At 39.4% G+C, this 27,061-nt stretch overlaps 1 protein-coding gene across 2 annotated transcripts in view; it reads left to right on the top strand.

Moving 5' to 3' along the window:
• The window catches only part of MEGF10 (multiple EGF like domains 10), a 165,563-nt gene that overhangs the window by 71,488 nt on the left and 67,014 nt on the right, over positions 1–27,061 (top strand). For both annotated transcript variants that reach the window (XM_059174463.1, XM_059174464.1), the window contains exon 5: positions 9,717–9,809. In XM_059174463.1, the coding sequence (XP_059030446.1) occupies positions 9,717–9,809 (93 nt within the window). The remainder of the gene's footprint in view (positions 1–9,716; positions 9,810–27,061) is intronic.

Here is a 27,061-nt window from a genome sequence, read left to right on the forward strand (position 1 = left end):
ATGGCACTTCTTGTAGAATCATCTCACTTTCCCCACAGACATCCACATGACAGGACCAGGAGGGAAATGATAGATCACAAATGAAGGTGCTCTCCTTCTGGTTTCTTCTCTAAACTGTACACTGATGATTTTGAAATCCTTCTCATATTGAAGTAAGTTGGAGTTTGTCTCATCAGACTGGTTGTAGGCTGAGCTGTGGTAAATTCATGCTTAGGAAAATCAGAGTTTATTCCAATGCTTATTAACTTCTTGAAAGTATGATCCATTAGGATCCTGTTACTTATGTGACTTAAATCTGATTTAATCAAAAGAGACAATGGGAGGTCGTGGCCAAAATAGATAATGCCCGTGTATGTGTGGAATTGAGCTAAAAACTCTTTCCATTTTCAAACAAATGAATAGGATTATGTACTCCACATATGGCATTTCAGTCCCTTGTGTGGGATCCATTACAGTAGTCTATTTCAACACAAATGTTTTTTTCCTCCTCTAGAAGTTATTCACATGGTAGAGGAAAAGTTTATAGAATATTACATTGTGAGTTTTTAGCATAAGAAATTCCCCCAAATAATTATTTCTTGGGAGCTTCTGAGCCAACACCTTCATAAGCATTCGCAGAGCCCAGCCATCAAAGACCATAGATTTTTCCAGAAATTGCCAAGCGTGTACACTATTTTAGTGTTCCTTCAGTTTTTTTTAAAACCTGCCCGCTTGTAGAGAGGTCTTTCTCTCCTACTTTGGTAGTTCTCCTCACACTTTAGTTCTGTTTGTTGTTGTCTTTAACAGCTTTACCGAGGTAAAACTGTCAGAGAATAACTACAAGTTGAAGTGTACATGTGGTAGATATTGGCATGCATTTCATGTCTACAACTGTGAAACCACCCGTCTCAGTCCTGATAGTGAACATATGTATCACACACAAACATTTCCTCATGCGCCTTTGTAGTTCCTTCCATCTACTTTGCCTGTCCCCCACTTCCTCAGATACCCACTGATCTACTTTCTGTCACTCTTGATTAGTCTGTTTTTTCCTCGAGATTTATATAAATAGAATCATACAGTATGTTATGTTCTGTTTTATGTCTGGTCTCTCGCATTCAGTGTAATCATATCAGTGCTGATCCATATGGTCGTGCGTCTCATTAGTTCATTCCTTTTTATTGCTGAGTAGTATTCTACCATATGGACCTACCGCCATTTATTTATCCTTCCGTGTGTTTATGGACTGTTTGGGGCAATTACAAAGAGCACAAGTTCTTGATATGGATGGACATAGACCTTTTATTTCTCTTTTCTCAAGTCTGGGAGCAGAGTGGGTGCATCATTTGGTTCTTATACACAAGTGTTCGGAGATGCTTTATTTGTAATTGCCAAACACTGCAAACCATCCAAACATTCATGGGAACATTTTAAGGAAATTTCCACCTTTTCCAGAGTGGTTGTCCATTGTACTTTCTCACTAACGATGTAGGAGACTTGCAGCTCCTCCACCTCTGTGCCGTCTGTGAGCACAGCCCTGTTAATTTCAGTTGTTTGACTAGCTGTGCAGTATTATCTTGTCATTTTAGTTTGCGCTGTTCTGGTGAGTGATGATAATGTGCATTTTTTCATGATCTTATTTGCCATTAATACATCTTCTGGAATTAAGTGTTCAAATCTTTTGCCTATTTATTTATTTGTAATTGCACTGATTATTTTCTTAGTACTCCTTATGTATTCCGGATACAAGCTCTTTATCCGACAATAGTTTTTTAAAAACTTAGTTTCATTCTATGACTTATCTTTTCATTCTCATATTGTTTTTTGAAGAGCAAAAATTTTAATTTTGTTGGACATATTCATGAATCTGTTCTTTTGCAGATTGTGTTTTTGGTGTTGTATCTAAGAAACCTTTGCCCAGCCATGGTCCCAAAAGTTTACTCCTCTGTTTCTTCTACAGGTTTTATACCTTTAGGTCTATGATTCAGTTTGAGTTAACTTTTGTATATGCTGTGCAATTTCCCACATTTATTTATTTGTCTATGGATATTCAGGCTTTCCAGTGTTGTTTCTTTTTCACTGAGGCCTTTCTACAGACTTTGTGCCTCTGTAAAAAGATAATTGTTCATACATGTGTAAATTAATTTCTGGACTCTCTTTTCCATTCCACTAATCTATTTGTCTATCTTTACACCAACATCTTTAGATCAAGTAGTATTGTATTTCTTTTTCAAAGTTGTTTTGGCCACTGTAGGCACTTTGTATTAACATATAAATTTTAAATCAACTTGTCAATATTTATAAGAAAAACTGCTAGGGTTTTTACTGTGTTGAATCTATAGATCTATTTGGAAGAGAATTGATATCTTAAAAAATATTGAATCATCTGGCTTATTAACAAGGTCTACCCCTGGAGAGAATATGTATGTTCTGCTGTTGCTGTGTGGAGTAAATTCTGTAAATGTCAAATAGGTCAAATTGATTGATGATTTTGTTAAATTCTTTACTTTCAGAAGTGTTGTTAATTCTTAGTGTATATGTCTTTCACATTTTGGTGAGACTCACCTTTTTTTTGGTGCTATTGTAGGTAGATTTGAAAATTTCAATGTCCGCTTGTCTATTGCTAGCTAGTATATAGAATTAGTATATAGTATATATAGTATATAGAATTAGCATATAGTGTATATATAGTATATAAAATTAATATATAGTATATAGAATATATTTTTGTACATTTTTTTATTTGTAACTTTGTTAAACTCTTATTATTTTTACTAACTTTTTTGTAGATTCCATCAGATATTCTACATACATAGACATAGTTACATAATCTATAAATAAAGGTAGTTTTACCTCTTTTGTCCCAGTCTGGATATCTTTTTTTCTTTTTTGTTGTGTTATTATATTTGCTAAAGCCTCTACTGTAATGTTGAATAGATATTGTAAGAGCTGACTTCCTTGTCTTCTTCTTAATCTTATGTGTGTGGGGGGGGCACTCATTCTTTTACTATTATTTTATTGTATTAGTAGTAGGTTTTTCCTATTTGTCTTTTATCAGGTTGAGAAAGTTCCTTTTTTATTCCCAGGTCACAGAAAATTTTTTATCAGAAATGGATATTGGCTTTTTTTTTTTTTTAAAGATTTTATTTATTTATTTGACACAGAGAGAGATCACAAGTAGGCAGAGAGTCAGGCAGAGAGAGAGAGCTGAGCAAAGAGCCTGATGCGGGGCTTGATCCCAGGACACTGAGATCATGACCTGAGCCGAAGGCAGTGGCTTAATCCACTGAGCCACCCAGGTGCCCCTGGATATTGGCTTTTGCCAAATGCTTTTTCAGCTTTTTTCGAGATAATCATTTTCTGCTCTCTTATTTTTATTTTTACTTTTTTAATTGAAGAACCGACTCACCTGATATATCTCCCAAAAGGGCAGCTTTAGTTAGGAATCATGTTTGCCTCCAATAAATAGATACCTGAAAAATAGAGACACGTACATACTAAGGGTTTATTGTCTTGATGTAATGAGAAGTCTGAAAGTAGTTGACTCGCGGCATGCATTCACCCACACAAGGAATACAGAGCAAAGGGTTCCATGTTTCTCTGGGCCCTTCCTTCAAGGTCATGATGGTATTTGCAGATTTAGTCATTTTGTCCACATCTTGGACATCAGAATGGAGAAAAAGAAGGGGAATGACACTTACTAATTAAGTCTGTCCCCTAGATTGTCTTCCCCAATCTGGATGCTTCAATCCAGAAAGAGGCTGGGAAATGTAGTTTATTGCTGGTCACATCATTGTCCCTGGTAAAAGTCGGATGGAAGGAAGAACAGACATTAGGTATACAATTTCGTGATGTTTGCCAAAGACACGACTAATAGGCACTCATTGCGCTTGTCTTTAAGAGCCATGGAAGCCCTATTAGGAATGGAGGGAAAAGGAATTTGAGGAAAGTATTTTTTAATTACATTTATTAAAGGCAGATTTCTGGGCTCCCCATGTTCTCTTACTTTCCATGACTCATCAGCCATCTCTGCAGGTCATTTGTGGACCACCAGTGGCTGTGGGGCAAGAGACCTGATCCCAAGCAGTGGGGTTTTGCAACTTTGGAAATGGATGGAAGGAGAAGGGAGTATGAACAGCTATTGTTAGCCATTCTTTCCTGCAACTGTAATACAAATGTGTCCACTTCCTCCTTTAAGATGTTCTTTAAGGAGAGCCTCCTTGATCTCACTTCAGTTGCAATTAACTGCTCTTTCTTTTCTTTTGTAGTATTTTTTTTGACAGCTTTATTGAGATATAATTCTCATACCTTATACTTCGTCCACTTAAAGTATACAATTTGGTGGTTCTTAGTATATTCACGGAGTTGTGCAACCATCACACAATCAATTTTAGAATATTTTCATTCCCTCGGAAAAACCCTGTAACCATTAACCACATTCACACCTAATCCCTCCCCATCCTCGACGACTAATGCACTCTGTCCTTATGGATTTACCTTTTGGATATTTCATGTAAATGGAATCATTGAATATGCTCTCACAGTATTGTGCTCACACCCCTGCATTCTGCTCTGGGTCCGTTGAGTTTGAGGCACTTGTATTTGACTTCCTCTGCAGAGGGAGTGTTCCTGGTCTGCTGTCTCTGTATCCAGAGTAATGCCTACAGTGTGCCGGCAACATCAGTAAACACTAAACTGAAAGAAAGAGAATTCCCTTCCCCTTTCTAAACAAACACAGTGGGGTAGGTTGCAATGTGATGTTTAGATATAGGAAAATGAGATTATTCCTGTCTGCACCTGAATACTGTAATAGCAATTAGAGGGTTTTTTTTGTTTTTGTTTTAGATTTTGTTTATTTATTTGACAGAGATAGAGGGATCCACAAGTAGGCAGAGAAGTAGTCAGAGAAAGAGGAGGAAGCAGGCTCCCTGCTGAGCAGAGAGCCCAATGCGGGGCTTGATCCCAGGACCCTGAGATCATGACCTGAGCCGAAGGCAGAGGCTTTAACCCACTGAGCCACCTAGGCGCCCCAGCAATTAGAGTTTTGTAATAACTATATAGTTGGCCTCAAACAAAAGTATTATGGATAAAGTTTATCTTAGAAGTTTACTCTCCTTGTTGTAATCTTCTTAGTTACAACTCCTAGCCGTCTAGTTCAGCTGCCCCAGTAGGGGGTCCAGCATTACCTCTACCATTCTTTCCACCCCTGCCCCCCACCTCTCTCTCTTAAGACCCATCAGAAGCTTTGGTCTCCTGTGAGTCAGATACTAAAGCTATGAATGTTGGGAAAACCATTCCATATTCCTACCCTCGGTTTCTTTGTCTGAAAAAAATGTGGTGATTATGTTCAGTAAAGGCACCTTTACCTCTAAAAATGTATGTTCCTCAGGGCACCTGGGTGGCTCAGTGGGTTAAAATCTCTGCCTTCGGCTCGGGTCATGATCCCAGGGTCTTGGGATCGAACCCCACATTGGGCTCTCTGTTTAGCGGGGAGCCTGTTTCCTCCTCTCACTCTCTCTGCCTCCCTTTCTGCCTCCTTGTGATCTGTCAAATAAATAAATAAAATCTTTTAAAAAATGTGTATTCCTCTATAGAAACTCAGAATAAAGAGTGAAAACAAGATTTGTGACTTATTGTATTCATTTATAATATCAGAATGAAAGGAATTTCTGAGGTAAGGTTAGCTAGAAGGTTTGTGTTTCCACCAGGCAGTTATTTTTAAGAGATACTTGGATCATGGAAACATTTTTCAGATTAAATGAGCTGATGACATTATGTCCATTAGAACAACAGTAACTATTTATTGTATTAGGAGATATAATTGGTTTATAAAGGAATCTTTAGTCTGCCCACTTTTTTTTTTCCATACCCTGGGTGTAAATCCAAAGTGAAATGTATGTGGCAGAAGAGAAAACCATTGAGTATAGTTCAGTGTCTCTTGGTATTAAAGCCAAGTATTTACAAGTGAAAGGAATGAGGTCCATGGCACTAGTAATGGGATTTAAATGGATTTAGGAACTAAGGCTGAAATGGGAGCCTAATTAGAGAAGATCCTGGGGTCATCATGTCAGTCCTCACCTGTCCGTCAGGCAGACAGGCTGTCCACAGCTTTCACTTCAAAGATGGGGCATGTTCTTCTCATCAGTGTTTCCTGCCTGCCAGTTCTTGAGCGAGAAGATGCCTTGGCTGCCATTCACAAGTCATGTGTCTCCAGCAGTGCATTTAGTGGGGGTGCAGAGGTTCAGCTTACATCTGGTTCCAAAAGAGGACAACCCGAAACTCAGAATATGAAATGTGATGATTTTCTTAAAGGGAGGTGTGAAAAATAAATCATATTGCATAGGTCATTTTTGATAGCATTTTCCTGATTATAACTGCCCTTTTAAAAATAAGAAGAAAGGACCTCAATAGGGAATAAAGTGACTGTTTTTCATTGATGCAAGAGCCACACTTATGATGGATCTTTTGTTCCTATTCTTTTTTTTTTTTTGTACCTATTCTTGAAATCTAAGTGATAAGTGATTAAACATTTGTTAAGAGGGACTGCTGTTCCTTATTTCTTTCTAGTTCACTTTGGGATTTTTTACAGGAAAAATCGATGTCTTTATCTTACTTTGATTTCTCACATGGAGTTTGTTAGTTATGGAAGCTTGGACCCTGGAGTAGGTGGCATCTGAAGCTAAATGAGGAAAGATGAGACTAGAGTAGGCATCGAGGTCCACTGATGTCCTTGGGAGAGGGTCTGTGTTTGTCCATACATATACCATAGTGAGTGTTCCTGCAATTTGGCCAATTGAGATATTTGAGGACATAGAGTTTTATGGATTATTCTCTTTTCTTTTGATGTCTCCCTTTGCTCCTGCTGGTCTAGCTGTTACTTGGTGAAGGCTATTGCTAGATGTGGGAGTCCAAACTGGTGGGAGCACACATGGCCCTTGTGTGAGAGTCTAATGTTGTGGGAAGATTCTGCAGTATGGCTATAGAATTTGTATTCTTTCCCTTTGGAATCTATACCAATAATATTCCCCTTCACTTAGTTAATTACTTGACTTGAGGCTTCAATGCTCAGAGGCGATTCCATTGGCTTTAGCTTTAATTAAGAAAAAAAATCGTTAGGAGAGCAGAGTCTCCCTTCCAGTTTCTCATTAATTTACAGATGAATTTGTTTGGTGCTAACTATCTATTGACAGTTTGCTCCAGACTTTGGCTAAATGTTAGTTTGAGACTTCTATAAAAGTAATCTGGATTTTTAAATTCCCATCACAAGATTTTGTTTTATTTATTTTAATTGACTAGACTTCTCGGTGTTCATTTCATAAAACACAGAATTTGTCCCCTCAGGAATCAAACATGAGAGCATTTGTATGAGGACCCAGCAATCTCAAAAATTTGAAATTTGAGGAGATGGGGGACACATTTTTCTTCAACTACCATATGCAATTTCTGCACTTTCTTTTAAATGCACAGTATCAGACAAAACTTCTTTCATAGTATCAACTCTTAAAAACTTCTCGAGATATGTGGACAGAGTTTTACATAGTTTTAGTGTCTTGAATGAGGAGAAATTCATAAATTTGGGTCTGAAGACTGATGTTTGCAATTATGTTGCAAACAGATGTCATGAGTACATTAGACAAGTGATACAAAGCACTTTCATATTTACATATCACGGTGGACACCAATGTTCTTGGTAAGGTGGGAGTGTCCTGGGGTGTGCACACTACCATAGAACATAGTGTGGTCCAGAATATGCCCTCTGCACCTGAGCTTTTTGTGGAATCTAGTTGACCCTTCCATGCTCCATTTATGGTAGTTTGCTGGCTTGTATGTGCATAGCTACACTTTAAGGAACATTATGGAGCTATGACCTTACAAATGAATGGCACATCTACAGTGTCAAACACACACGTGGAGATGGTAGGAGGCAGTGGATCCTGAGGCTGGCACGTATTGACTTACCCTGACAGCATGAGTCAGGCTTTACAAAGCCAGTGTGTTCATATGTTACAGGCTAAGCTTGCTTTTAATTACAACCCAATGTATGATTGTCTGAATCAAGTACTGGGGAGTTGCTAAACATCTCCTTGGAATGCTAGTGTCCATAACCTCTACTGTGGCCTCTACTGTGGCCCAAGTTCACTTGGCCTGGCATCCCTCACCAAATGGTCTGGGGGCTAAATAATTATTCTGGTGAAGGAAGTAAGTCTTTAGTTCCTTAAGTTTATGGTCACTTTATTCCTTTATTCCTTTGTTGTAATAATTCTGTATATTTCATTAGAGTATTCCCAGTTAATTCTCAGAGTAAAGTCTTAACACCTTAGTTTGGTTTTCAAGCTCTATATCTTTCCAAAGCTATTTCTCCCAGCATTGCACCCAAGCAGATCTTCTCATTCCAATTTGACTTCTTTCTACCCCTTCTTTGTGCTTTCTTTTCATCTAAAATGCCTTCCCTTATATCTCTTCATGTCTAATATTTTTGATAAAGACCTTAGAAGTGGTTATTGTTTTTGGTCCAGAAAATATGTAATATATAAAACACATACACAGATATGTACACACATATAAATATGTACATAAAATATATATCATGATATATATATTATATATACAATATAAACTATATTCATACAACCCTGCCTGTATCACATAAAGGAATATTCAACATCAGGGGAAGACTTTTACCATTACATTGAGTGGAAAGGAAAATTGAAAAATATTGTGATTCTTTTTTTTCCTTGAGGAGAGAAATATATAGGGAAGATTTTCTGAAAGGATCTAGGTAAACAGAAATGTTGAGCTGATGGAACCAGAGATAGGTTTATTTTGTTTTTTGGTATTTCACATGTAGACAGTAAATCTGCTTAACTTTTGTGATAAGACACGCATTAGTAAAACTTATCTGTGAAGCATAGGATACCTTATCCCATCCTTACATAAAATTTTGGAATAGCTGAACTCCTAACTATGCGTTGTGCCTCTCCCAATTACTCTTATATCAGGGTACTTACATTTAGCACAGTATGTATTTGATGCTGCTTTCTGTGGGGCTCTGGACCTTTGCTTTAGACATCCTCAGACAACCCATCCGCTCACGTTTGCAGTGATAAACCTGACTTCTCTGGGGTGGGTCACACCCGACCTATTCACTAATGAAAGAGAAGTTGAGATTGACTACTCCCTAAAGACCTCAGTGACATTTTTTGAATAGAAAAAGGGTGAATAGAAAAAGGGTGTCTAGTTCTGCTGTGTCATAGTTGTGAGTGACATGTGCTCAGAGAAATTTGACTCTTGTTTCCAGTGAAGGTGTCATGTGAGGGGAAGACCCCTCTGTTTACTCTGCCTCTCAAGTCTTCATATCCTGCTCTGGGGTTTGTTGCTACCTCCTCGTATGCTTCTCCTGAAACGAGGAGGGTATACTGGGTAATCATTGATAATTTTTTTTAAATGTGGACTAGGCCATTTTCCTTGAAACTTCTTTCCTAATTTGGCATGAAGTAGAATTAGATAGTAGAAATGAAGGAATTTTTTTTGTAATCTCAAAATAAGAAGGGAATTGTTCGGTCGCACAGCAGACTAGGAGAGGGCCAAGGAATGGATTGAAGGAAATTATCAAGCATGCATGTTGTTTTTAAGTGATACTTGAGACTGGGATGTGAAACAGCTGTGTTGTTGGTTTTTCTTTTTTTTTTTTTTTCTTGTGCCAACTTTCCTTATTTGATTGATTTTCTCTCTGACAGCCCACTGTGCTGATAAATGTGTCCACGGTCGCTGCATTGCTCCAAACACCTGTCAGTGTGAGCCTGGCTGGGGTGGGACCAACTGCTCCAGTGGTAAGTTTCCACCTGCTCTTGTCTGTCTCGGTGTGTTGTTGCTGTATGGGCTCCCTTGTCTGCCGATTATCCTGAACCACTGGTTTCCCTCTTGTTCCCTGTACAGAATATGGTGTGGGTTCCCAGTTCGGCTCAGGAATACAGTTTCTATTAAATCAGTATATGTGTTATACTGATATAACAGTATATGTTGTTAATTGAGGATAAAGAAAAGTACTTGGAAAGAAGGAGATTTTAATAATCTGATGCTGATACATCTGTAAATATGAATATGTTTTCCAGAGTAGGGTCCAGACTTGAGGTTCTTTAGTTCAGTAAAGCAGTTTTGTGGTTACAGAACTATTCCATCCTAACTGCTATGTTTATATGTTGATTTATCTAGCATTCTTCCTTGGTGATTAAAATGTATCACCTGTTGGCTTTAAGTCAGAAGTAAAATTGATAGGGTCAATGTTTAGTATATTTATTTCCCTCTGAATTCTGAGATGCACATAATGATACTCAGAAAACATGGAGGACAAATATTGGTAATAACTGAAAATTCATGAACATTTTGATACTAAATCAAATTGTAATGTGGTATGTAATTTGTATATATATGGTATATAATTATAATTCTAGCATAATATTTTGGACTGTAAACAGTTTGCACTTAAAGCCTCATATTCTTTATTAAGAGGTTTAAGCAGTGGAATGTCATCTAATACAGTTGCTTTTCTGAATTTCACAGTTAAAACTTTAGTTTTCTGCCTAACTTGCTGCGTGTGTAATTGTGGATACTTCCTGTTTCTTCGTACTGCTTTTTGCTTTGAAAAATGTGAGAGGGAGTCCGAGGGCAACTGAATTTTAATGCATGAAATGTGACATTGAGAGAAAGGAAATCAGCAGGATCTCATGACAACACAAATTCATCCCATTTCTACTGCACAATTTTCCACAACTAGTCCAAAAGGATTTCAAGCCAACTAGATAAACCAGCTTTAAGAATTTTTTCTTGCTTATATTTGGAACCAGGTAGATTACTGTGTATCTTCTAAGAACTGCTTGTTTTAGGCTTGTGATCTCTTGGCTGTCCCCAAAACAGCATCTCCAGGGGTAGTCCTTGTGCTGCCTGTGCACAGAACGTTCTGTGTGAAAGAGCCTTTTTATTATGTCTTAAACAGGGAGTGTGTGTCTGTGTGTGTGTGTGTGTGTGTGTCTTTCTGCCCCTGAAAGACTTCCAACTCCAATGGATAACTGTCTTGCGGGGTTTTGTTTTGCTTCTGCTGGAGATCAGGAGGAGAGTGGGCATTTTGTTCACAGGCCATGGAGGCAAAATGTTTGGGATGTGGGATTTGGCTCACAGCCATTTTTCTGGCCGGCTGACCTCAAATGCAATGTCGCTTTCATTAACTTTTCCAGCTTAAAAATCAGTTGTGCCTACACATTTTGAAGAAAAATAACATTATTCTAAAAACTAACAGGAATGGAAGGAGTGGATGTATTCTTCATTTGAGAAGTGAGGTTTGTTCCTAATGCCAGGGCACGTAAGCTGTGGGATAGAATGGTTGTAGCCGCATTCAGAGTTCGTGTCCTAAGGAGCCCGCAGCCGCCTACAGCTGAGAAATCAGACTGCTGAGTGTTGATGTGCAGAAAACAAAATGCTACATGAATTTCAGGCTGTCCAGAACTGATTCAGGACTTCTAGAAAACAAACTATTGCTTTCTTTTGGAGTGTGGGCTTTCTGGAAAATAACTTGTTTCTTGCTTTTAGAGTTTACTGATTTTTGAATGAAGCCTCTAGAATTCTGAAGACACATGTTCTTTCCATCCTAGAATATGATACTGATGCAGCGTCTAATCTCTTCTTTACAACTTTGGGCTCTGTAATGACCCAAAGTGTAAGTAAACACAGGCTGATAACTGAGGTCTGTCAAGATGCTCTGAGAAAAACATTTCTGACACTTTTTTCAAACACCTAAGCAAATGCTCTTCTGAGCTGGAGCACTGGATACGGTTACCTGGGCTTTGTCTGCAGTGGTTCCTCTAATACCACTTATTAGAAGGTGTGTCATTTAATTACTCTAAGCCAAGTAGTTCTTAAAACAAAAAGCATTCTTGAATAATCTACTAGGTAGCACAGTTTAAAATGACCTCATTTCGGGGCACCTGGATGGCTCAGTCAGTCAAGCATCTGATTCTTGATTTGAACACAGGTCCTGGTATGGAGCCCCACTGGACTCTGTGCTCAGCAGGGAGTCTGCTTGAAATCTCTCTTCCTGTCCCTCTGCCCCTCCCCCCACTCATGCAAGCACATGGGCTCTCTCTCTCTCTTTCTCTCTAAAATAAATCTTAAAAAAAAATGACCTCATTTTCAAGGATTCCTTTTCTCTGTTCCCTCCTTCTCTGATTATGGTTATGAAGACATTGAATGCTGTTTGTTAGGTCCGTAGAATGATTGCCTTGATAATCAGACTAGGTACTTGCATCAGTCATCCCATCAGCAGAGAGAAACCACAATAAATTTTCTTCAATCAAACCTTTTATTTTGGAACAATTTTAGATTTATAGAAAAGTTGCAAAGATAGCAGAGAGTTATCCTATACCTGCATCCGGTTTCCCCCTTGTTAACACCTTATCATTAGTTTGTCAAATTGAGAAACCGACATTAGTACATTACTATAATTAAACTTCAGACCTTGGATTTCATTGTTTTTTTCCATTAATGTCCCATATCTGTTCCAGGATCCAATCCAGGGCACCATGTTGCATTTCATTGTCATGTTTGCCCAGTCTCCTATGGTCTATGACAATTTCCATCTTTGGCTTTTCCTGATCTTGACAATCTTGAGGAGTGCTGGCCAAGTATCCTGTTGAATGTCCCCTGATCTTTGTCTAGTGTTTTTTCTCATCATTAGACTAGGGTTATGGGTTTTGAAAATAATACTATTGAGCTGGAATACTCTGCTCTTCACATTGTATCAAGGTATCATAATGTTCATGTGACATCACTGATGATATCATCACTTGGTTAATCTTCATCGTTAGCTGATGCATAGTGTACACCACTATGTTTCGCCACAAAAGTTACTGGTTCCCCTTTTCCTAGTCTATGCTTTGGAAGCAAGTCTAGATCTAGCCTACCCTCAAGGGTGAAGGGCAGGAATTACATTCCTTACATATGTTATGTTATTACATATGTTATTTGGAATTCTTCTGTAAGGAAGATTCATCTTACTCCCATTTATTCAACCTTTGTGTCAGTATGGACTCAGAGATATTTATATGAAATTTTGAGTTATAGGCCAATATATGTGATTTTATTGTTCAGATTGTTTCTGCTTTAGAGATTGGGAGTTATTTCAGGTCACCCCTGTGTCCTTTTGATGTGCCCCCATCCTTTTTTGGTCTGTTTTTTGTTTATTTGTTTTGTTTAGTGAGCACTTCCTTCCTTACTGGTTCTATAGGATACTTCAAGGCCATGGTATGTTTTTCTGCCTCAGCCTTAGACATCCATTGGAGAATGGCATTTAGAAAGGAGAATCTTGCCAGGTCTGCTCATTGCTCCTGGGACGCACAGTAACTTGGACAGGGAAAGTTGATGAACAATTACTAACTGTACCAGGGGACTGGAGTAATGGAGAACTGGTTAGTAGAATTCATAACTCTTAAAAGGACACAGGAAGAGCAGATTTAAGGAGCAGCCACTACTTCCAGGGCTAAGATAGGATACCCAAAAGGAATCTCCACTAAGGCTATGATTCATTAGGGAAGGCACACCACAGCTCACTGAATAGCGAGAGGCTGCATAATACTACTCTAGGAGAACTTGATGGACATCTGTCCTCTGGAACTTGCTAGAATTCTGCCCTATAAGGTGTTGGGGAAAGCTCTTCATGGAGGAGTGTCTGATCAGAAGCTCTCTGCCCCAGAAGGTTGCCAGGGGAAGCTGCTGACTGATGGGTGCTTCTGGCTTTCCTGTTGATGGAGAAGCTGGGTGCTGGGAAGCTGCCCATGCCATGGGAGCCTGGAATGAGCTGGGATGGAGAAGCTGGTTCTGTTGCAGGAACTGGGCACCATGCAAGATGGTGATGCTCCATGGCCAGATGCTGGAAAACTCGTGTGGCAGGATCTGGGGCTAGAGAGGCCCCCTGCTCTGCACCAGTCTTTTGAGCTAGCACTGGAACCACCGTGGAAGACCTTGCTGCAACTTTGTTGTCTGTTGACTGTTGAATTCCGGCCATGGAAGTACTTCTTAGAAACCCAAAGAGTCTCTTGGCTTTCAGACATAGTTCTCTGTTTTCCTGTCTTGTAGTGACAGCCCAGTTTCTGCCTGATAATCAGGACCATTCACTCCAGCCAGAAGAGTAACTCTTTTTATTTACATTAAGAGCCTAAAATAAGCAGATGGTAATAAATCAATGATGGTCACACACAGCTATCTCTCTGGGGTTTTTTTCTTTCCTAATATACATGGGAGAAAAATGGGCTAACAGGTACTTTCACGTGTACAGGGTTACAAAGACTTCCCATGGAGATTTGATCTGACTGTTTACCTTGTCTGTGGAGGAAGGAATCCTGTGTTTGATATACAGTCTTCCTGGGTCTCAGTGTATTGTCTGTATAAAAAAACCAGGTGTGTCAGAAGACTGTACAAAGTTTGTTCCCTGGAGTGAAATCGTGATTTATTTTACTAAACTCAGACGTATAGCTTCTTTTTAAATTTGATTAAATGATTTTAAAAAAAACGCACACACTCGTATTTTACTTTTATTGGCAGCCTAATGCATACCCTAGCCTATATGCCATTAATCTAGCCTACCTCCATCTCTCTCTACCCTCCTCTTCCCTGCTGTCTCTCCTTCTCCCCCCATCAATCTCTCTGTCCCTCCATCAATCCCCTATTCCTCTTCCTCCTTCAGGGGGTGATAAACCACTCATAGAAGGCAAGCACTGTGTGTTATTAATCTCGTTAGCCACCATTGTGGCTGGCGTGTGGTTGGAGCAGAGTTGTTCCATTTAATTAGATTGAATGAATTGCATGGTTCTGTGAAGGTCATTCACGTGTTTATGGTGTGAACTTTCATTGAGTGATTATTGGATGCCAGGAAATGTACTAGATGCTGGCGATAAGGAAACGTGAGTGGAGCAGTGGGGGCCTCACAGAGCTTACAGCTTTGAGACAGGTAGACAGAAGTGCTAATGTCTCATCCTGAGGAAGAGCACAGTCTCAGCAGAAGAGGTGGATGGAGAAAGCCAAGAATGGAGCTGGGTATGGGAGTGAGAATTGGTTACAGCAGGAGGAGGAAAGAGTGGCTGGTAGGATGTCAAGAGGTTCTAGTATCAGGGTGCTAGTACGCAAAGGCAAGGAGAGCTCGAGGGAGCTTGTATCTGATGACCTTTCTTCTCTTTGTAAACCCAGGAGTAGAGACAGTGTGCTGAACCAAGGAGGAGCAGGAGTTGGGTCATGTTGATGACGATGACAGTAATAGTTCTGCTTAAATGAGCTCTAAGTACGTGCCTGGATTCCCTATAAGGGTTTGATAGATATTACATTTAATACTCACAGCAGACAGTGAGATGATTGCAATTTTTGATCTGATTTTATTGATGAGGAAATAGAGCTGCAGAACAATTACATGACTTGCCTGAGTTTTGACATCTACTGAATGGTGGAGACACATTCGCATCCTCTTCATAGCCAGTCATTTTAACCATGAAGATATGGTGACTTCTGCAACTGGAAGGGAGGTTTGATGAAAGTGACCAGGGTCCAGGGCTCTGAGGGGAATGAGAGCAGGAGGCAGGGGCTAACAGCCCCAGACAAATGTTATAATGCATATCCTGAGAGATATCGAGGGCACTGTCTCAGAGATGATGAATTTTAAATGGCATCCATTTGGATGGACTCGTTTGTGGTTTTTAATTTCCTCATTTGTACAATGCAGACTGTTGGGCAGATTCTATTCACGATCCCTGTCCACCCTGTGAGTCTATGTGTGGTTTGCTCTAGTGGTCACATATCTGTAATCACTGGGCCTTGCTTTGTGCTGGAAACCCTTTAAACCTTCTGTATGAGTAGCAGTAACACATTTGTTCTCTCAACCTGTATCATCCTGTTGATGATTTTCTAAACATCTATAAAGAAATATATTTCTCCTCGGGCTATAGGGCACTTCCAGAATGCAAGAGGGAGCCCTAAATCAACCAGCAGCCAGCAAATAGCTTTCAATAGCATGTCCCTCAGGCTTTTGACGTTAGTAGCAAGTAGAGGCAAACATGGAAATTAATTTTGGTTTAAAAAATTCCAAACTGGGGCTTCTTTAGTCACCAGTAGCATTTCTGGTTAAATGTACTTGGAGGTAGTAAAAATATGCCTAGGAGGCAAGACAAGTTGAAACCTTTTCAGGTGCAGCATTAAGAACACTGATAACCTTTTATATAAAGCACGCATGCTGTGCAGCACAGGGTAAGTAATAAGACTTGGCCTGCGGGATATTCCAATCGGGGAATCCATTTGAAGGATATTACAAGCCAAAAATCATAAGACACAAAAAGCTGACTTATTCCCCGGCAAGTTCTGCTGTAAAGCTCTATGGACTGGACACAATAGTCGGATCGATGGTGTCTGGCAAGAGAAGACACTCAGAACCCAATGCTCACAGAGAGTCATTAACATACCCATCGTGCTGTCAGAATTACTTGCGAGATCAGGTTGATGAAGCAGCAAGAATAAGAGTAAAATCATTCGGGGTCCCTGGCGGGGGTACGGAGGAGGGGGCCAAGGCATTGATGATAGGTGGGAAGAACTGGGCAGGGAATGGTTCATCACAATCGCCTGAAGGCAATTTCACTGATGGACTGTCCAAATATCTTGATAGAGGTTGCAAACACAAGCTGCTGATGTTGCCTTTCCAAAAGAGTCTGAAATCCGGGCTGTTCTTGGTTTCTCTCTGGAGGGCCAGAGAACCTCCTCCACCTGCTTCCTCCAACCCCCCCTTGGAACTGAATTGCTGCAGTCCATTCTGTGCTGTTTCTGAGTCTCATGGTCCTCAGGCCTCTATAAAGTTAAGAGTATCTAACTTCATATGCTCATGAGGACTGACTGGCACCATACCTGTGATGTGCTCAGCCCCACACCTGGCTCAGGAAATGGTCCTCCCTTGCAATTCCTTGTGTGACAAACACGGCTTACCCCAGACCTCTTCAAATCAGTGCAGTGTTTGGATCAGACAGTGGATGGGAAGGCTCATTGTGGACATCTCGTTTAGTCCTGGGGGCCACCCCCCTCTTTAGCAGAAGCCTCTCTCTATCCACGGTTGCTTGGCAGGAGGCTCCCCAGACAGAGCCCTGGTGTAGTTTTCTGCATTATTCCCAACCTCCGACCCTGGATGTCCTTCCCAGATGAATTCATGTCTGGTTTATGTTGCTTGCAGCATAATGAGAACACTATTGACATTTCTGACTGACACGCTAGTCAGTTCTCATGCAGCGGCTGTAAACCCCAGGCTGGGCTATCATGTCATTAACTCCATTCTACATCATTTATTCATTTGTCTGCGTTTCCTTTTCCTTTTTTCACTGTGTATAATATGACCGGCATCTGTTTATCAGAAGATCTTGGTTCAACCTCAAAATTGAATAAAATCTGAGCTTTTCTCACCATCTCTGCTGTTCCCTCTCCAAGCCACATCACTACTTGCTTTTGCTTGGTGATCACAAGTGTCTCCTCACTGCTACATCTAACTGGGCCCCACTGGGATCCGTTCTCTGCAGTGAGACCAGAGTGACCTTGGAAAACTGCAAATACTGCTCCATTTTCTGAACTCCCCATATTTCCCATGATAGAATAATCTCCAAAGCCCTTTTGGACTGTGCCAGTCTATCTCTCCAATCCCTTGTCATCCCACTCCCCTTCTGGTCATCATACTGCCTGACTTCTGCCTTCCTCTCATGGGACATGTTGATTTCTTTTCTGTCTTTACACTTGAACTTTTTGCAGCCTGGAATACTCTCCTCCCTAGATTTTGACATGGTTGGCTTCTCTGGGTCACTCAGGTCTTGGCCTAACCACCACCACCAGGAGAAGCTTGCTCCAACCTTTATATATATATATAAAGGTGATTCTCCATTATTCTGGATTATATTTCCTTTTTAACGTCTTTATGGCACTTTCTGAAAATTTTTTTTTTCTTTTGCTTTTTCTCTGTCTTTCCTTCTAGGATGCCAGCCTCATAAAATTTTGTCTTTTTTTTTTTTTTTCCACTGCTATTTAGCTAATTTATCACTTAACATCCAACACAGTGCTAGGCACACCATCATGCTCAATACCTATTTTTGGAAGGGAAGAACGACAGCATCAATATTTCAGGAATAGTCATGGATATAAAAACAAGACATGAGAGATAAAAAAGGCTCTGTCTCTTTGTTCAAGGAGCTTTAAGTTCAACAGAGGGGTTGGAAGTATGTGCACAAACGGAGAAGCAAAGTGTCCAGAGAAGTTAAGGAAGTAGTCATAGATCTTCTAGAGAAAGGGTATGACCTAAAGTCTTCCCCTCAGTGGCCTTGAGGTAGCTCGGTCTCATGTGGCTCCTGGATTGACCTTGACTATTTGTACTGGGGGCCCATTCCTCCTTGGTGACTAGGCACAAGATTCTTCATCCATAAATGGGCAGCTGCAATGAAATTTTTAGAAGCCAGGTGAGATATGCTAGATAGGGTTTTCCATGAACTACAAGGAAATGTGGATGTGGGAGCTCCTTACCCTCAAGAGAGGGAAAGTTATAGAATGAACTTCAAGGTTATTACTTATAGAGGGGTGAGGCTTCTGACATGGTGGCCCCATGTCAGTCTAGGAAAGTTGTTTGAAAGTCAACCTTCATTTGAATGGGGAATGCTTAATGGTTCTGCCATCCAAACTTCCACATATTGATTCTCAAGGTGGAAATTTCATATGACAATGTAGAACTTAGCTGTTAAACTTGAATCAAAATGGAGTATGAGCAGTAAGAAATTAGGCAAAGAAATTCAGACTACAAATTATTCCAAATCACATAGCAACCATTTTCCTTCCTTCCTTCCTTTCTTTCTTTCTTTCTTTCTTTCTTTCTTTCTTTCTTTCTTTCTTTCTTTCTTTCTTTCTTTCTTTTTAATATTTATTTGTCAGAAAGAGAAAGAGAGAGCACAGGTAGGGGGAGGGGCGGAAGGAGAAGCAGGCTCCCAGCTGAGCAAGGAGTTCAATGTGGGACTTGTTCCCAGGACTCTGGGATCATGACCCGAGCTAAAAGCAGACACTTAACTGACTGAGCCACCCAGACATCCCACAGCAACCATTTTCCGAGAGTAAAAATGTGTTTCCTGGCTCTTCTGCTTAGAGTGAAATAATGATATGTATTAGGTGGTCTTGGAGCCTCAGTTGTTATCTGACCTGTAAAATCAGGTAAGCTAATACCCAATTTTAGTAGAGCTACATCCATTTCATCATATGTTAATTGGATGACATTAAGTGCTGTGATATATTATATAGTCTGGTATCTTTTATGATTATATCTGACTTATGTTTGTGATTGTATCAGAGAGTTTTTTTTAAGATACTTGAAAGTCTCTTCAGGGCATACAAGAAAAAGGGCTAGTTAGTGTTTTTCCTTCTTTGGTCAAACAATCTCTTAATTCATTGACAACCTTAGTGATTTTTATTGTTTTTTTTTTTTTCTTTTTTCAAAGGTTTTATTTATTTAAGAGAGAGGGGGTGAGGATGAGCTGTGGGGAAGGGCAGAGGGAGAAGCAGATTCCCCGCTGAGCAGGGAGCCTGAGATCCCAGGGTCCCAGGGTCCCAGGGCCCTGAGATCATGACCTGAGCTGAAGTCAGACACTTAACCAACTGAGCCTCTTGAAGGATCCTAACAACCTCATTGATTTTTAAAAGTTCAAACATTTGTACCTGTATACTGGAGCAAATTAGTCATGTTTGCCATGTATAAAACTAAAAAATTGTAGAAAGTAATAAAATGAGTAAGACTATTCAAATAGAGTGAATAGAAGAGGTTGCAAGCGCCTAGCTCTTGAACCATAAATGATGGGATCATCTTAAAATTCCATGAAAACTTAATATTTCAACTCACTACTGTTATACAAAACTAGGAAGTAACTGCCAAAGTTTAAAAATTTTAATGGAACTGATATGACCTGGATCTTGGTATATAACTGTGAAGTTTTGTTGATATGTTAAAGAAAAGCAGCCACTTAAAGAAAAAAAAAAGAACCTTATGTTATAAAATTAGTATTGTGAAAATCAGATTTATCCATGTTACAAATTAGTGCTTAAAATAATTAGACTACATTAAAGTTTAAAACTTCAAGACAGAAAATATTGTAAGTAAAAGTTAAAAGAGAAGCAAGAATGGGAAAAGATTTTTGCAATATATAAAGCAAATGATTAGTATATAGAATTTGTAAAGAATTTCCACAAATCAATAAGAAAAAAAAAAAGCCCTTCAACTTTAGATTATGCAAAGGATGTAGTAAAATAATTTAAAGGCAGGGAAACCTGATTGGCTGATAAGCATATGAGAATATGATTCTCTTTGTAATAATCAGTGACATGCATCCTAAATGAGCAAGATGTCATTATTTGCAATCACATTGACAAAGTTAAGAAGTCTGACAATACCATGTGTTGGCAAGGATGTGAAAGCAAGATTCCATACACTGCTTTCATGAGGGTAAATTGGCAGAATAACTTCAGAGCAATTTGTCTCTAGAATAAAATTTTAAATTGCGTACACCATATCATCCAGTAATTTTTCTTCTACTTCTTTATAATTTGTTTCACATAACTTGCAGATACCTTTGATTTTAGGTACTGGGGGATATATTCTTTGCATCTTTGTAACTGTGGATATTTGGCAACAACCGCAAATGGCTGCGGTTAAAGGAAAAGATAAATTTATTAGAGGCTATTAATATAGAGGAATTCTGTGTAGCCATTCCTTGCTATAAATTGATATATAGTACTCTTCTGTATTAGCAGATGTAGTAACATTAATAGATCTCAATATCATAATACTGGGTGGAAAAAGCAAGAGGTACAGTGTTATATAGATTTTATGTTGAACTAATGAATACATAAAATGATACAATGCACTATTTCTGGATACACAGAGGCTAGAAGGATGCACATTAAAATCATGATCAGGGTTATGGAGTAAGGGAAAGAGCTGGGAACCAGACACAAGAAGACAAAGAGGACTTTATCTGTCATGCTTTATTTCTTGCATCAAATGATAAAGCAAAGGTGAGGACATGTTCACAACAGTTAATTCTAGGTTGTGTGTCATGATCCTTTGTTATAGTATTACATGTCGTCTCCTATAGTCAAAATATTTTCTTTTCTAGAAATCTGTATTCAATTTTTGAGACCATCCAGGTAGCACTGAGGATTTGGGTGCCTAGTTTCCCTACTGTGGGATTTTTTTAAAAGGTTTTATTTATTTATTTGACAAAGAGAGGAATGATCACAAGTAGGCAGAGAGGCAGGCAGAGAGAGAGGGAGAAGCAGGCTCCCTGCCTAGCAGAGATCCTGATGTAGGGCTTGATCCCAGGACCCTGAGATCATGACCTGAGCTGAAGGCAGAGGCTTAACCCACTGAGCCACCCAGATGCCCCTTACTGTGGGATTTTAAGCAAACATTTAAGCTACCACCCTTGATCTCCCACATCCATAATGAAGATAATTAGATGCACAGTGGTGATCCTGAGTAATTAGCCTGGGGTGCTTACCTGAAGCCACCTTGCCTGGAAGCCTTCTCCCCATCCCTTTTCTCCTCTGCCCAGAGGCACAGTGCACATAACACAGACCCTCTGTGCTCCTTGAGCATCCTGGGTACTGCAACACCTAACACAGTGCTCTGTGATAAGTCCCACCATGGACCATGGGAGACAAAGAAATCTGGCTGTAGACCATGTCAGGCAGGAGCAAGTAGCACGTGCTCAACAAACTGAACTTAGTAGCCATAGAAGAGGCTTCATACATTTTTAATGAAAAAATACGTGAGCAGAAGAATAAAAACATGACAAGACTTGATAAAGCAACACACCCCACAAAGGCTCCTGGGTCTTATTATTCTTTTGACTTCATTGAATAAATGTAATCCCCCCAAATGCTTTACTTAATCCCAGCCTACCATGTATATCCCTGAGATTTTCCTGCACTGTGAATAGGGTCATCAACAGGCTCTCATTGAGAGCCATCAATATTTATATTTAGACACGTTAAAGAATAAACATTTCACGCCCTTTTTTCTGCTTCATCATTTGAGATAAGCATACGCTGAAGTTCTAAAATGACATTTCATGCTTTGAAAATTCATTTAACAAACATTTTTTAAAAAGAAGAGTAAAGGTTTTCTCTCAGCCACTGAGTAATATTAATATCAACAGCACTGGGTGGCTGTCCACAGTGACGGTTGGCACTCTGTCAGCTCTCCAGTGGGGTTTTTGACATGTGAAGGACATGGGGTTTTAGTGCCTTCAGAGGATCTGGAAAATACATTTTTATTGTTCTTCTTCATGGATGGAGAAGCTTTACAAAGTTGTTTTATTTTTGAAGCACTTGATGTTTTGAATGAGGATCTTTTCTTCTATATTAACAAAGGGAATGACACACCACCGCCTTGTTAGCCTGAAGCACAAGGAATGAAATCACAGGGAGATAAAAGGCCCTGAGGGGCAACGAAGCTTAGGAAGAAAGGGTGTATATTTCAAGAAGGACCATGTTTTTCTGTGCTTTGAGACTGTGGAAGATTATTTTGGTCCCTTCCGAAAGATACTTGTGTAGAGAGATTTTCATGAAAGTGACTTCCTTGTGCTTTGTCTGTATATTAGAATATGAAGGGCTGAATTTTCCTCCCTATTAATTTCTTCTGTGGTCCCAAATTTTCCTAAGTTTAAAGTCACTTGAGAACATCACAGCAAAATGACACATAAAAATATATTTTCAAGTCAGTGTGGCTGACTGCTGTATCCTAACAGGTGCTTGACATTTAAATGTTAAGAACGCTTAAAGAGTCTTACTTCAAACAGCAACTCTGGTGAGGGTAGTTATGTATTATAAGCTGACATCACTTTCCCTCTGATAAAGCTGGGCTCCAAGATTCAATATCATCCGGCTGTCAGTGTTTGGTAGAGGTGTATCCACAAGTTTCTTGAACCCCTAATAGTTCCACAGTTTGACTCCTTAGATGCTGGAGGCATTACGCCAAGACCAACAAAACCAAAATAAAATGACAACCAAACACAGACTTCTCATTTCATCTAGTATTTCTATAGACCTAATGCAAGTTCTACAGAATTGGCCACTTTTGTGGTTCTCAGTAATTTAGAGCCAGTTGCTTCAGAAAAGTGTCTTAAAGTTCAAAGTGCGTTTGAACGCTGCTTCTGTTGTCTCAGTGGGCATAGATAAGCTGAGGCAAAATCAAGTAAGTGGGATGGGTGCCTCCTAATATGGCAAGATCGTCCAGATTTTATTTGTGACCACTTCTTTCTTCATGCTAAGGAGAGGATTACTAAGGAGTTCATGTGTTCTTTCTCAATTTCTCTTTTTACATTTCTGGGCTCTACGTACAGGCCACTCCTCTGGACACACTGATCATCTGCAAGTGGGGGAAATTTCTAAATCCAGTTCTTGGTTGGCAGTTAAGAATAGGATGTCACGTAACAACTGGGTTTCACAGTGGGGCTGAGCTTTTTCCAGTCGGCTTTAGGGAAACGGTTGAAAGGGATGATACCAGAGCTTGTTTTTCACTTTGTAGAGTTAGTGGTCAATTTGTTTTTGAAATTCACATTGTGAGACCTAAGTTGTCCTTTTTGTCATGAATGATTCATGCAAGACAAACAAATACTATGAACCAGTAACAGACCTGTTATTCTTGCTTTACGTACAGTTGGAGGATATTTTTCTAGGGTGTTCTTTTTTCTTAGGGTGGGATGTTCCACTGTGCCAATCATGGAATAAAATTTCTGATACACAAGGTCTGTGCTGTGTCACACATACCAATAAGTACTTTTTGTGCAATTAGTGTGTTTTATCATTCCCATGTGGCAAAGAGAAAATTAAGTGTAACCGAGGTTGGGGACTTGCTGAAGGTTCTATGGCTATGAAGTTGACAGTGGTCTGCTAGGGTCCAGGTCTGTCTGATGCTAGGTGATTATACCCTTCCTTGAGCCTGCCAGTGATTGATGACTTTTGTAACAAGGTGAACTTGATGGTAAGCGTTACTCCTTAATCTAAGAGAAAAATTACTTCATCCTTTCCTTTTTGTTGTTGTTGTTCTTATTGAGGAGCGTTTAGGCTGAGGCAATATATTAATGTGCCCTTGTTATTTCCTCCAGAGCATCTCTCAATTTGGCATTTATGTTTATCTCTCATTGTGCTTCTTTTCTTATTCTTCCTCTACACAAAGACATGAGATTTACTAAACTGTCTGCCATTTGTTCAAAGAAAGTTCCAGTGCCTTTTGTCAGCACTTGTGCGCCTATGGACATGTGGAGACATTCCATATCAAAACCATTCTGATGGTGCTGCTGTTGACACTTTAAAGCCTGAGAAATACCACTTTTAGGCAAAAAAAAAAAAAAAAAAATTATCCTTCAAACATCTGTGAGACTTTTGTCTTAGAATGTTCTCCTTTGAAAATCAGGGGATGCAGTGAATGTGCACTGACTGATACCAGATTTTGTAATTGATGACCATCACTTGCTTGGGACGGTGCATGTGGCATGGGGGCAAGATCACAGCTTCGGAGGTATTGACAGGTTTGGGTGATTCACTTGTGTTCGCTACTTGCATGGTAAGTGACTTAGCAATTTACCAACTGAGTCCATTTTGCACATGAAATGTTGGAATGAGTTATTCATTGAGTTATTGTGATATTTGAAGAAAATAGCTGCATAATGCTGACACATGTTTGCAGCTTGATGTATCTTACAACCCCTTCACTCTCTTCCCATCCTTTGGATGGGAAATTGGACTGAAGGTTTGAAGTGGGCCAGGGGGGGAAGAATGTTCCCAGAAGTATTAAGACGGTTTAACAGATTTGTTTGCCTGTGAAAGTCAGAGTGCTCCATATTCATGATCATCTTCATTCGTTCACCAAACAGACCTTGAACTCTGGCCATGTGCCATGTGGGTCTAGTGTTCAGTCCGGTGTGTTCAGTCTGGTGTGCTCCTAAAGTGAGTGATATTATCACTGTTTTCACAGTGATTTTATTGGCTTTTTTGTTTGCATAGAGTCATTATCAACTCAAAGAAGCTCTTCAGATCTGATATCTCCTTAATTTTATTCTCTCTTCAAGAAATGCCCTATGTTCTCACGACTGAGTTAATTTCCTATTTTCAGTGCCCCTATCGGCTGACACCATAGGCTTGCTCAGTGAAAGGTCTTAACATTTGCTGCTCTGCTTCAAAGAATCATATTTGATGAAATTGTGGGACATTCCATTTAACCAAAATGTGTAATTTCACTCTGTTAGGAGCCGCATGGCTGCATGAAAAATGCTTGGACTTCTGTTCACAGAAAGTCCTGGATTTTTTAATACTGATGCCACCACTTGCCAGGCAGGTGTTTGAGGACATTTTACCCACAAGGTCTCATCCCAAATATCCTCTGTGTGCTGAATGTGATAATGATACAAACCTTGTTGTCATTGCTGTGATGACTAGAAAGAGGCGATAAAGCATGGAGCATAGAAGCTGGCACAATAGAAATGCTCAGTGGGTCAAACCCTTTAAAAAGCCATTTAAAAAAAAAAAAGCCATTTTTCTGCATACTCTTCTCTTACTGCCAAAAGAATATCCAACGATTGCAAAAAAATTTAGAAAATCTGGTTAATCTAAATGAGCAATAGAAAAACCGAGCATATTCTTAAGACCCAGAGTACCATTTGACCATCGAGCCTTTTAGTATCTGTTTGTCTGCCTCTCTTTCTGTCTTTGTCATGCTCTCTTTCTACTCCCCTCCTTCCCAGGTATTAGGTTCAGCCTTATGAAATTGCTGATATTTGGCCTTTTTTAACCTAAATTAATAGCAATTTTATCTGATTTTCATTCTAATATTTCATTCTAATATATCTATATATTAGATAGATATATCTAATATATCTAAAATTTCATTCTAATATATCGCTAAAATTGGATCATATGGTGCCTATCATTTTTAATTTACTTTTTGCAATTAAGATATTGCTAATGTCTTTTAAGTACATTAAATATTCTTCTCTAATATCACTTTTAGTTGATGTGTCATATTCATTATGTGATTATACCAATTCCTTTTTACCTATTTTCTATTACTAGAAAATTAGATTTTGTCAGTTTTATTACTATAAACAGTACTGCGATTAAACATCATGATAGTTTTAGAGGGAGTAAAATATAGTGGTTTAATAAAGAAGACAGGAGGTCTGACTTCACTGTTTACTGCCCATGTACCAGGTGAACAAAAGTCACCTGGATCTCCATTTCTTCATCCGTAAAATAGGGATTACATTAGTACCTATTCACAGGGCCATTGCGAGGGTTCATCTGTCCCCATGCTTATATAGGTATCTGTGGGCACATTGTAAATATTTTTAATGAGTGAACTATTGTGAATTGTTACTATGTTTACACCCATATGTTTATTTGTGTTGGAAAAGTCTCCGAAGAGGGATTTATGACTGAAGAGCTTTTGATACATTATTCTAAATTAAGGTCTAGAACAGAGGTGGTAATCTTGCTCTCCCATAGATGTGCATGTGAGTGCTAGTTTTCATGAAAAGAGAGAGGTTATCACCATCCCAGTAAATATCAGGCTCATCCTTGTTGGCACCTTACTTCCTGACTGAGGCTGCACAGTTTTTTCCTAGTTTAATATCCCTGAAATCAGAATGCTTCTAACCATCAGAGTCAACTGGGTGGCTCCCATGATGTGGCAGGGTGAAGGCTTCTGTTGTCAATGACTGAGATCAAGAAAAGCTGTCAGTGTGTCTTAACACCTGTGAAATTCAAGTTTGCTAGGGAACAGGGCAAACATATATAAAAATTGTGATCTGAGTGCAAGATGAGTTTCATGGAAAATATATACCGATGTCTTTTTCAGAGAGCATCTCAGATTGGGTCTGAAAAAAATGTACCTGAAGGACAGAGGTTTCTGGGCTAAGCTTGGAAGACTGGTGAGGGCCAATGAAAAGAGAGGGTATCTCTCCGTGTCTGCTTATTTCTATACTTTCTACTTTTG

This window comes from Mustela lutreola, chromosome 5 (assembly GCF_030435805.1).
Source record: "Mustela lutreola isolate mMusLut2 chromosome 5, mMusLut2.pri, whole genome shotgun sequence".
Lineage (NCBI taxonomy): Eukaryota > Metazoa > Chordata > Mammalia > Carnivora > Mustelidae > Mustela > Mustela lutreola.